This window comes from Molossus molossus, unplaced genomic scaffold (genome assembly GCF_014108415.1).
Source record: "Molossus molossus isolate mMolMol1 unplaced genomic scaffold, mMolMol1.p scaffold_m16_p_19, whole genome shotgun sequence".
Classification (NCBI taxonomy): domain Eukaryota; kingdom Metazoa; phylum Chordata; class Mammalia; order Chiroptera; family Molossidae; genus Molossus; species Molossus molossus.
In genome coordinates, this window is record NW_023425354.1 from 27,095,202 (window position 1) to 27,107,596 (window position 12,395).

Sequence of the window (12,395 nt, forward strand, 5' to 3'; positions counted from 1 at the left end):
TGGCTCTAGGAAATCCACTGGGTTTCTTTCCCTGAGGGTTGGATGAGAAGGCTAGGCCTCAGAGAGCAATGGAAATAGAAGGCAATGGAGAGGGGCTGGCTAGATGGATTGGGCTGGAATTGGCATTTAAAGGGGGGCTAAGGAAGGAAGGCTGGACATCATAGAGCAAAGCACTCTTCTTACCAGTTGCCCAGCTTAAGCTGGAGTTAGTCAGAATGAAGTTCTTAAAGTCCCTTCTACTCCAGCCAGGGACTGAATTTTGGTTTTAGAATTTAGATTCCATGATGGCAGGTCACCCACCCACCCCCACTCCTAGCTTCACCCTGATCTCTGGGTCTTTGGGCCTTCTCTTTCTAGGAGAGGGCAAACACAGGGTGCCACAGCACTATGCCAGGTGTCCTCCCAGGGCAGCCAGGATGGGCCTGCAAGGTGGGTGACTACCCCCATCAATTTTTGCTCTTATTTCCATCTCTTCCCCCAACTGGGAGAAAATAAAATTCAGAAGGGCTGGGAGTTCCTCAGAAATGTAATGGTATGAGAAGGGAGATTTCTTGTAGGATCAGAGATAGGAGGAGGCCAGGCAGAGGAGGGGAGGTTTCCAGACTGCCCTGAGAAATGTGGTCAGGGATACGAGTTGTGCTGGAGTAAGTGGGAAGGGATGGGAAACAACTTCATCTTAGTTCTGGAAATCAGAGTCTCTGCCCAGATAGCCACATCCTAAAGCCTCACTCCAAACATTATTATGAGAGAGAGAGACAGAGAGAGAGAGACAGAGAGAGAGAGAGAGAGAGAGAGAGAGCGCGAGCGCTGGCAGGTCCAGACTCTGGCTCTATCCCATCCAACTTTGTAGTTTTATATTTGGATGCAGTTCGGAAGGCCTTATGCTGATTGGTCATTAATCCGGTGAGTTATTGTCTGCTAAACAGAGGTCACTGGGAGAGAGACATCCAATCTGTCAGGAGAGACCTGCGCAGTCACTCGCAGCGGCTGGGCCCCTGTTCCTCTTTTGCCTGCTTCTCCCTGCCTTCCCCAGCACTCCCCCACCCCCATCCAGCTGTCCTAGATTCGACCCTCTTCCTCTTGCCTTCTCTGCCCACCTTTGTTTCAACATCTGCCCGGGTGGGTTAGCTAGGCCTGGACTGAGCTTCTAGATGGGGCGTCAGGGACCCCTGATTCAGCAGGGGCTCATACGCCAGCAAGGCGCCCGACTGCCGGCAACTCCCAACTTGACGTGTGTGTGTGTGGGGGGGGGGGCATCCGCTCTTCAGCGTGGTCAGGCGGCCTCCGTGGTCATCGAGGAACCTTGGCAAATCCCCGTGGCTGCCCTTTTTTTCTCCCGCCTCCCTTTTCACCCGAACGCTTGTGTGTGCGTGTGTGTGTGTGTGTGTGTGTTGGGGAGGGGCGAAGTACAGCTTGGGTATTTCTTCTTCAACCCTAGTGGCCTTTTTGTTCTTTCGATCCCTCTGTTGAGCCCGGTCTACACCGGCCTCTGCCAAGGCGCCAAATCTCCGTGCCACTGCCCCTTTGTTCCGTCCCAATCCCGCGTCTTGCAGTGGGGTGGGGTGGGGGAAGGCGGGTTTGGGGATCCAAATACCAAGTGGAGTCTTCAGTAGCAATTCCCATTTTACAATCCCCAGCTTTAAAGTCTTTATTAATATTTAGGAAGGGATGGAGATTCCGGCGCGGGTGTGAACTTCACAAGACTGCCGCTGCTGCAAAGTTGGGCAGTGAAGCTAGAAGAGTGTGGGTCTGGGAACCCAGACAGGACCAGAAAGGAACAGACAGATGCTTCGTTCGGCGGGTTGGATTGGGGCAGGTTGAGCTCAGGGCAGCATCCTTGGTCACCCCAAGGCTGATCATCAGAAATCGATTTTAAAGGAGCCAGCCAATTTGTGCTTCTTGAGAGGAGAATTTTCGTTTGCTCTCTGATGGATTTTTTGGAAGGAGGGAAACTGACACGAACCCCCGAAGGTCTGGAAGGCTGGGGGCCAGCGATCTCTCAAGAGGATTTAAAGTACTCCTTGTCCCCTAGTACTGGGTACAGATTAGGAGTGGGGGAGGGGAATGCCAGTGCCAGAGTGCTCTGGCTTTTCACAAACTGAATCAGAGAGAAAAGAATGCCTATGAAAGGGGGCATTTTCTCTAATTTTTACCTTTATTATTAATTTTTTGCTTTTAATTATTAGATTACAACAAGGTCTCTGTGTCTCAATCTTTCCAATTTTTTTCAATATCTCTCTCTCTCTCTCTCTCTCTCTCTCTCACACACACACACACACACACACACACAGAGTAAATTGCCAAGTTTCCCGCCTTGAATCCAGAAAAAAATTGTTCCCTCTCTTCCCTTTAGTCTGCCCCTGAATCACAACTTCATTGGCAGGGGTGAAGCCCTCTCATCAACTCTTTTCCAGACCCAAAAGTCTTCCCTCAGACCCCTCTGGTGTCTCCCACCCCAAGTTCCCTGCCCACGCTCCTCACTGCCCAGCCTTCGTCCCCTGAAGTTTGAAAGGTCCCTAGCCTGCATCAACATCCCAGGGCTGCCTGCCTTTTCTACCATGCATACTCCACACCCTCCCGGCCCCAATCAGGGGCAACGGGCCAGCCAGAAATCTCTGAGAAAGGAAGAAAAAAGGCAAGAAAGAAGCCAAAATGGGATCTAATTGCCTTGCCTCCCAAACATTTCAAATGGGCTGTGCTCTCCAGAACTAATTAAGAAGTCCCACTCCATCTCCTACCGCATTTGGGGGTGCATGTCCTCTGAAAATTTTCTTCAGGTTAGTTTTCTTGCTCCCCAGTTCTTCTTTTTGCTTCCACCCCACTGTGCCCCACTTCCTTGTGTGGCCAGAAGGGACCACAATGAGTTGAGGAGGCTCCGGGGTGGGGAAGAGGAGTCCACTGCTGTTTCTGGAAAACTCCTTCACCTTCAGCTCAGCTCCAGGCCCGATACTCCTGTAGCCTGGGCTTGCAGGCCTGCAGCTGGCTGGGTGCTCTCCAGACTCTCTTTTTATTCCTTGGTGCAAGGCTTTGCAGCCCCACAAACAACCAGGTTCTTCTCTCAATTTCACGATGACCTTCTCTAGCAACAGCTAGGAGAGCTTTAGGCTCTGAGGTACATTCTTAACTTTTTTATTTTGGGGAGTGAGAGAAAAGACTCAAAGGTGCCGGTTGGTTCCCTTAAGCCTCTGGAAGCCTCCCGGACCCACCAGACCCCCCAAAGGTACCTAAGTCTGACTCTGTAGGTCTCTAACCAGGGACTAGCGATCTCAGGACAGATTCCTTGCAGCTACACACTTAGGCAACCCTAATCACTCTCTTTGAGGGTCCTGGCTTGAGACCCAACACTGGCTTGGGCATTTTCTTTTCTTGGTACTACTGGTAAACACAGAAAAATGGCTTCCATCCTCCATCCTCATCTACCTCCACCCCTTTCTCTCAGCCACCACTCTCTAGGTAGAAGGTAGGATCTTTGGGGACATCATAGTGGAAGCTCTGCATGCAGTTCCTGTTGCTGGAGGGTAGGGAGGCCATGGGTACCCCATCCCTTAATTCAGTAGGGCCCCAGGAAACCTGCTGCTGTAGCCCAGAAAGCCTGACTTAGGGAGCCTGGAAGAAGTGGGGGCCAGGGGAGCCCAGGGACCACTCCCTATGAAAATAGAACCTTTCCTCAGCCCAAAGGAGAGCCTGTGAGTGAGGAGCGATAGGGTATGAGGGGAGCTTTGCCCGACACACCACCCTCTCCTGGAAGGGAGACAATAGCTGGAAACAATCTCTCACCTTTGTTCTCCCAGTCCCATCTTTCCTGGTGCATCCAGATAGGAGAAGGCAAAAGCCAGATATTCTAACCAGGAGGTCACAGGGTAGTGGCTGTTTCTGTCTACGAAAAGTTAAGAGAACAAGTTTTCCAAGTTGCCTTTGTAGAAAGAATAGACTGCCTTCTATTTTATTCCCTAAACCCAGAGTCAGCAGTTAGGCAGAGTTGCAAACATTCCTGCTTTTGGAAATGTCCTGGTCCTCTTTTTGTCTTTTTCCTCCACCAGAATGACTTCCCCACCCCCTGACCCAAATCTGCAGACACCTACATTCTTGGCTCCCGTCTTCCTCCTACAGGTCTCCCCACCTTTTTCTGCCCTTCTGAAACACATCCTAAGAAAAGTTTAGCTTTTATCATCTTCCTCACTTCTGCCAAGAATCACAATCTTGTAGAACTAAGACAACAAACAGGTTTGTTCTGAATAATAATGATAATGATGATAACAACAATAACAACAATCTTCCATCTCTTCTGCCAGTGCAATTAAAATTAAGTCATTTTGCTAGTTCTTCTCATCTTCTTAGAAGTACAAATATCCTTATCACCTCTTAGCCCTGCCTATCTGGAGGTGAGAATCCTAACAGAAACTTCTCCGTGAAGTTCTTACGGACTCCTTATTGCCAGCCGGTCTTGAGCTCTAACTAAACACAGGGTCCTCCTTTTGTCACCCTCCTCTCAACCCCCCTCGCTCTGCAAGATGGTCTGGTTTTTAAAAATAATCACTCACCGCTTGTTGTCTGTTCTCAAAGTGGGGGGGGGGCTGTTTTTAAAAAATCTGGCCTTCCCCCCTACCGGTTGGAAACTGGGTCTGGAAATTTGTGGGGAGAGAGGAAGAATAGAGTGCGTGTGGGGGAGAGAAGCAGACTGGGAGACTCAGATGGAGGGCGCCAGAGTGAGAGGGCAGAGAGGGCAGAAGACCCAGCCACTAGCCCCAGAGGAGAGAAACTACTCAAAAAAAAAAAAAAAAACCCACACAAAAAAACCAACCTAGTGTTCCACTGCGAATGAATGCAGAGGGGCACCCAGCACCCCACCTCCGGGGAAGATAGCGCCTTTGACTAGGCCTCCCAGCAGCTACTTCTCAATTAGCATAATGGTTTACTACTGGGGAGCTGTGAACACCAACTGGCTTTGCCTTGCCTTTGCTCTCCCTGCCTCCCTGCCAAAATCTCCATTTAAAAATTTACCTGTTCTTAAAAAAAGAAAAAGGAAAGAGAGAGAGAAAGAAAGAAAGAAAGAAAGAAAACTCAAAACCTCTACCTTCTTTCCTTACTCACCCTTTTTTTTGGGGGGGTGAAAATCCCCTCTTCTCCAATACCACCATCACCTTCCCTCCTTATCAGGCATCTAAGCTTGCTAAAGGGGGAGAGGTGGGGGGGGGGGTGAGCTTGTGTGTGTGTGTGTGTGTGTGTGTGTGTGTGTGGTTTTTTTCCCTGTGCAAAAGCAGAGGCCATTGTTACGGAGAGTAGGGCGTACCAGTCTTATAGGGCAACCACACTGTGGCGACTTGGCCGTGGCGGAGCCCGGAGCTGGATTCTCGGGGAGCCCAGCAGCCCGAGCACCTTTCGGTCTTCTATTTTTTTCCCGCTCCCCCACCCCCTCACTCCTGCGCACCCCCGCTCCTAAGCCGAGTGAATTGAAGCGGACGCCGCGCGGCACCTCCGGCCGGTCTGCCCCTCGGGCTCCCCAGCCGGGGTGGCTATTGGGGAGGGGGGGGGGGGCGACGCAGCTTTAAACAGTGGTCTTTTTTTTCCTTTGCCTTCAAGGAGGGGAGATTTCTCGCCTGCCGCTCGCGCTGGGGCTCGATGTGAATATATATTATGTCTGCCTGTTCTCCCCTCGTCGGTGGCTAAGGTAAGCTGGACTAAAATAGGCTATCAGTTTGTGAATGGCGGAGAGTATGTCTCAATGATTTATGGCCCATATGACTCCAATCTCGGTTCAAGAAGAGTTCACAAGCTTTAAGCTTCCTTCCACGCAGCGACTGACTCTCTCTCTCTCTCTCCCTCCCTCCCTCCCTCTCTCTCTCCCTCTCTCCCTCCCTCTCTCCCTCTCTTCCTGCTTCTCTCCTTTTCTCTTCTTTTCTTTCAGCAGCCAGATCCAGGGCAGAAATTTTTCTCCCGCTGATAAGAAGAGCCTAACCTTTCTCTTCCTTCCCTGTTTTATTTTTCTTCCTTCCATTATTTTTTTAAGTCCTGGAAGGTGGCCTATTCCCTCTCCCGGGGCTTCCCCAGCCATTGTTACTCCCCCGGCTCTTATGGGGGTGTGCCTGGCAAGGTGGGTTTCTTAGGGTGGCTCACTCCAGCGAGACCCTGGGGGGAAGCCAGGAATCACCGTTTCCCTCCGGAGAAGCCATATGGAGCCTGGATTTTTCCAACATGGAGGCAAGGGAAATAGACATGTTTGGCTTGGTAGAGCTGCTCCCCACCCCCACTTCTCCTGGATCCCCAGATCTCGGGTCCCCTAGGCACCTTTCCCTCTTCTCACTGTCCCGTCAGCCAGGCCTCGGCGCCCTCCAGCCCGGCCTGGCAAAGTCCCGGAGCGGAGTTGCTAAAGCGCCTTTTAATTCTGTTACCTCCAGCGCCCAAACTTGCTGTCGCCCGTAGGGCTCGGCCCTCAGCCGGGTGCGCTTGGAACCTGCCACCGCTAACCGGTTCGGCGTCCTGAACGCTTTCTCTTCGCCTCCTTGGGCCCGGATAGCTAGTCGCCAGCCACCGCGGCAGCAGCGGCCCAGACAGCCCGGCGGCAGCGGCGGCGGCGGCGGCGGCGGCGGCCGGGGGCTAAGCCCGCCGCAAACCTTCCGGGCCCTTTCTCCCCGGCGGCAGTCTCCATTCTTTCCTATCACGCTTCTGGCTTCTCCGCTTCCCACACTCTCCTGGCCTCGGCCCTGCAATGGTTTGCGGGTTTATTGCAGGGGGAGCGACAGAAATTTCGGCCTCAGGCGTCTAGTCAAATTATTCTTTTATCATCATCATCATCATCATCATCATCATCATCATTACTGCTGTAACAATCATTTAGACTAAATAAAGCCAGGGCCCAGACAGCCAACCCCCTTCAACGTTTTTATTTTATTCTTCTATCTATTAATAACAAACTCAACTGATGCCTGTTAATTAATTCCCCCTTCAGCCAGGGCTGCTCCGAAGCTAATTTTGGTTAAATCATCAGAGGCTAATGGTAATAATAATAAAGGGATTGGGTCAGCCTGGTCAATTGAACTCCAGTTTTCCCTGAAAGGACCTGCTGTTTTGCAGACCCATGTGTATTTTCCAGAAACAAATTCTTCCCGGAACTCAGGGCCACCCTGGCTTTCTTTTGAGTATAAATCTGTGCTATTAAGAAGGGGATTTATGTGTGGGAGGGACTTCCTTCACCTACACTCCTTTTCTTTTATTTTCCTATTTTTAGTTTTCTTTGGAGTTTGCCAGCTGGTCTGAATGAGATTTAAGTATTCCAAACTCACATGTCAGAAGAGGGGGTCAGTCTGGAGGTTTTATGAAAAAGTGATGCCTAGGCATTGGGGAAGACAGATGGGGTGGAGGATGAAGTCAGAAGTTTCAGAAGAAATATACAAAATCTATGACAGCTTGAACCTTTATTTTTCTGCACACTTTTAAAAGGCTGCATGAAAATAATGATTGTATTTTTAAAAATTTATTTTGCCTCAGAGAACTTTAGTAAACAGGGGTACCCCGTTTCCAACCCAGAGAATAATATTGTCCAGATTGCTTTGTTGACTTTCTTTTTTCTAAGGAATTTTTTTCTCTTTTAGAAAGCCTTTTCCCATCTCGCGGTAGAAAAGTCCAGCAGTTATCCAGTTTCTTTCTTCTTTGGAAGGAATCAAAGGAAACAAACTGTCAAGAAAAGGGTGGGAAAAAATTAAGTCTCTAAAAAACGATGTGGGCCAAATGGTCACAGCACCAACTAGCCCAGCCAGGGAACTGAAACAGCCCTGCTCCATTTGGGGGCCCCGTGGGGGCACTTGGCTGCTGGGTCCCAGACTTGGCTGAGCAAAGACTTAGACTGGAGGTGGTGATACCTGCAGCAGGGACACATGAAAGCCTCAGTTCCTCTGGTCCAGGAGGTTAAAAGTCTTCAGGAAGTTTTCTAGATCAGGCCGTTGTTGTTGTTGTTGTTGTTGTCGTCGTCGTCTTTGTGAGGTGGGAGGGGAAGGAAAGGATCCCTTATACAAGAAGGCTTTCTGCTCAACTTGCTTCTTCTTTCTATTTCTTTCGGAGATCTGTTTTTCCTCCAGGTGAGACTCTGCTTGGGTGAGAGAGACCTAGATGGACATGGAGGGAGGCAGAAGCAGGAGGTCTCTCAGCTCAGAGAAGGGTGCTGATGATGCTTTTATTTTGGAGTCTCCTGTCTCCCCTCTCTTGAGCCACCCTATCCCAGAGTTAGGGGGGGGGAGATAGGGGGAGGGAGGAGGAGAGGTCAGGGGCTAGTGTGCAGGCAGGTGAGAAAGCAACGACTCTTGCAGTAAGTATTAAGATTCTATACCTAGCCAGTCCCTAAAGGAGTAAAGTCCTTATTTTTAAGTGGAAATAAACTGGTGGACTTTTACTTTAAAATTAAAGCATTGAAATAAGAAAAATCAATTTCAGGTCAGGAAGTGGCCTCAGCATCTGCTGTGAAGATGTTGGGGTTGGGGAGAAGAAAAATCCCTATTGATGTCAATTCCCTTTTCAGTTCCTAAGATGGATTCGAGCCCCAGTCCTCTTCTCCCCCTTGTGTCTCTTCTCTCACCCCGCAGGTCAGCGGCTCCGAACAGACCCCGGGAGGAGGGGGGCAGAAAGGGGAGGGGGGGTCCGGCGCCTCACGTGACCCCCAGGGGTGCCAATGTCCGGTCGTGAGGGTATCAGGCCCTTGCAAGTTGCCACCTACTGCCCGGGTTTGGCCCAGCGATGCAGAAAGCCACCTACTACGACAACGCCGCGGCTGCACTCTTCGGAGGCTACTCCTCGTACCCTGGCAGTAATGGCTTCGGCTACGACGGTGCCCCCCAACCCCCCTTCCAGGCCGCCACGCACCTGGAAGGAGACTACCAGCGCTCAGCGTGCTCGCTGCAATCCCTGGGCAACGCCGCCCAGCATGCTAAGAGCAAGGAGCTCAACGGCAGCTGCATGAGGCCGGGCCTGGCCCCCGAGCCCCTACCCGCCCCGCCCGGCTCACCCCCGCCCAGCGCCGCACCTACCAGTACCACTAGCAACAGCAGCAATGGGGGCGGGTCCGGCAAAAGCGGCCCCCCCAAATGCGGTCCCGGCTCCAACTCCACCCTCACCAAACAGATATTCCCCTGGATGAAAGAGTCGAGGCAAACGTCCAAGCTGAAAAACAGCTCCCCCGGCACAGGTACCAGCTCTCTGCCTTCCTCCATGTCCGCTTTTGTCCGGGCTAGGAATGTCACTGTTATTCTAGCACCCAGCCCCTAGGCGCCCAGGCGGCGGCCTGGGAACAATATCAGGTGGCGGCGGCAGCGGCGCAGCTCCCTTACCTCCCACCACCTGATGACCCCTGACCCCGCCAACACCCTCTCCTTCCAGCCACCCTCCACCCGAGCTCCTGAGAGCTCCAGAAGGCCAGGCGCTCGGCCTCAGCCCTTCCAAGGCCGCGGAGCCATGAGACGCTGCCAGTAGACGCAGAGTCGTCAACGATTGATTATTATTAAGTATGATTACTGTGGGTATTAATCACAATCTCTAGGGCGGCCCGGGGTCCCGGCCTCCAGGCACGGCAGCCTCTTCGAGCCACACTCCCATGCCCTGCTCACGGATGTCCAGATTCCCTCAAGGGCCTTCCTCGGCCACCCACCCTGTTCACGGACGGGGCTGGAAGGGGGAGAGTGTCTTCCCAGACCTGGAATTGGGGATGGGGAAAAAAGCGTGCGCGAGAAAATCCAGCCCTAAATAAATGGCCATGTGGCTCCGTCTGCATGACATGATCAAATTTTCATAAGCTGGGGCAGTGAGAGGAGAACAGGTCTCTTAATAAATGCCACTATTATAGAGTGTCCGCTAATGCGACGGGCGTGGGGGGGGGTGTAGAGAGGAGGAGGCGGGGACAGAAAGGGGAGGTGGCGGGGGGCTCCGAGTCCAAGCCTGGATTTATTAAGAAACGATGCATTCAATTTCGGCGTGTTCAGTAATTATCTTTTATTTCATTTTCTCCCCTTCCCACCCCTCCCCCTCGGATCCAGCGGAGGGCTGCGGCGGCGGCGGCGGCGTAGGAGGAGGAGGTAGTGGTGGAGGTAGTGGAGGCGGTGGCGGGGGCGGCAGCAGCGGGGGAGGGGACAAGAGCCCCCCGGGATCCGCGGCGTCCAAGCGGGCGCGGACGGCATACACGAGCGCGCAGCTGGTGGAGCTGGAAAAGGAGTTCCACTTCAACCGCTACCTGTGCCGGCCGCGCCGCGTGGAGATGGCCAACCTGCTGAACCTCAGCGAGCGGCAGATCAAGATCTGGTTCCAGAATCGGCGCATGAAGTACAAGAAGGACCAGAAGGCCAAGGGTCTGGCCTCGTCATCGGGGGGCCCCTCCCCCGCCGGCAGTCCCCCGCAACCCATGCAGTCCACCGCCGGCTTCATGAACGCCTTACACTCCCTGACCCCCAGCTACGAGAGTCCGTCCCCTCCCACCTTCGGCAAAGCCCACCAGAATGCCTACGCGCTGTCCTCCACCTACCAGCCCCCTCTCAAAGGCTGCGGCGCCCCACAGAAGTACCCCCCTACGCCGGCGCCCGATTACGAGCCCCACGTCCTCCAAGCCAACGGGGGCGCCTACGGAACGCCCACCATGCAGGGTAGCCCCGTGTACGTGGGCGGGGGCGGCTACGCGGATCCGCTGCCGCCCCCTGCCGGCCCCTCCCTCTACGGCCTCAACCACCTTTCCCACCACCCCTCGGGGAACCTGGACTACAACGGGGCGCCCCCTATGGCCCCCAGCCAGCACCACGGACCCTGTGACCCCCACCCCACGTACACAGACCTCTCCTCTCACCATGCGCCTCCTCCTCAGGGTAGAATCCAAGAAGCACCCAAGTTAACACATCTGTGATGGGAGAGGGAGGGTAAAGGGGTGAGGTCAAGGGGTAAGGGAGAGCCTGGAGCAGCAACCTGGAAATCTGAAGAAGGGATATGGACGGGGTAGACAGTCTTCCTGGGAAAAAACAAGTCTAGAACTCCTTCCCCTCTAGACCTAAGAGGGTGCTTTTTTTAAATCCTCCAGCCCTTGTTCTGCCTGCCTACCCTCGGGAAAGGAGTCCACCGCAGATTGGAGATGACCCCCATCAACCTTAGACTTCCAGCAAAATCCAGTTGGTATTCCACTCTTGGGAGTGGGGTTGAAGGAGGAGAAGATAGGGAAACAAGAAAGAGAAGCACATTTTAAAAACACAGACAAGATGGCTAGGCCATCACCAACCAACCAACTTACCTTCAGTGTCTGTGGGAAATTCCCCCAAATCTTGATTCCCCCTTGCAATTCTCCTTTAAAAAGAATTAGAAAACATTTCAGAACCAGGGGCACCAAGCACTGCTCCCCCTCCCACTTCCCTGAAGCCTCAAGTTTCCTCCCATCTATTTGAGGTTAATTGGGCACTCCCCTCTAGCCCCATATTTTTCTGCTCTAGTACATTAATATCTATACCCCGACCCCATCAATTACAGTTTTCAGAGGGCTCAGGGATGGTGAGAGATCTTGAAAGTCAGAGCTGTCTATATTATAAATATATATATTTTTTTCTTTTATGGAAAAGCTGGGAGGTGAGGGTAGGCAAATTGTCAGGACTGAAGGTTTGCCCATTCTGCTGCCTCCCACCCATCTCAGCTCCAGGTCCATCCCACTCTTTCTACAGAAAGCAATTGGAGACACGAGGTTCTTCTACACTTTTCTCCTGTTGCTCTCTTGACTTAACGTGAAAACAGGGTATATTTTAACAAACTGTCTGTCCCAGGAAGGGGCTGCAGCTGGGCCTGTGTGCCTTGCTCAACCCCCTGACAGGACACTTTTGTTGCACTTAGAGTTTACATTTTAATGGATATAAAAACAACTGTGAGAGATGTCTGGGCCTGCAGGAGTCCAGCATCGCTCAAAAAGTGTGTGTTCTAGTGAACATTTTCATATATATTTATTGGTCATAGCCTGTTAAAATATTTTCTTTTTTGTATTATTTATCCCCTTACATTATGTATTTATATGAGGGAAAAAGGAAAAAACTGTACTTTTTTTTTTTAGTATTTACTTGTTATAAAGGATGTGTTTCCTGTCATGTAAAACCAGCTATTTTAGTTATTATTGTACTCTAGAAAAGAGCTGTAGATTTATGTTAAACTCGTACTTATGAGCAATTGTAATTAGTTCTAAAAGGCATGAACTCAGCTCCTAATTGTCACTGTATAGTCCTGAATTTGTAGAATTAGATTAATTCCCTCTTGGAACTTTCTGTTCTTCCGTAGTTACTTTTTTCCTTACTTAAAAGGGTTGTCTGTCAAACAATTCTTGAATAAACTTTCTGTTATCAATTTTATCTTGTCCTGGTGGTCCAATTTAGATAGCAGAGTGGGGCTGCTGACTGCCAAAT

At 51.7% G+C, this 12,395-nt stretch overlaps 1 protein-coding gene across 3 annotated transcripts in view; it reads left to right on the forward strand.

The window, feature by feature from the left end:
* Positions 1-12,341, forward strand: part of HOXB3 (homeobox B3) — a 41,103-nt gene extending 28,762 nt beyond the window's left edge. Inside the window, exons 3-5 of one of the 3 annotated variants that reach the window (XM_036268242.1) lie at positions 5,581-5,668; positions 8,574-9,172; positions 10,017-12,341. In XM_036268242.1, coding sequence (XP_036124135.1) covers positions 8,725-9,172; positions 10,017-10,870 — 1,302 coding nt within the window. In that variant the 5' untranslated portion in view covers positions 5,581-5,668; positions 8,574-8,724 and the 3' untranslated portion in view covers positions 10,871-12,341. The remainder of the gene's footprint in view (positions 1-5,580; positions 5,669-8,573; positions 9,173-10,016) is intronic. The other 2 variants (XM_036268244.1, XM_036268243.1) reach the window with 2 other exon arrangements.
* The last annotated feature ends 54 nt before the right edge of the window (positions 12,342-12,395 follow it).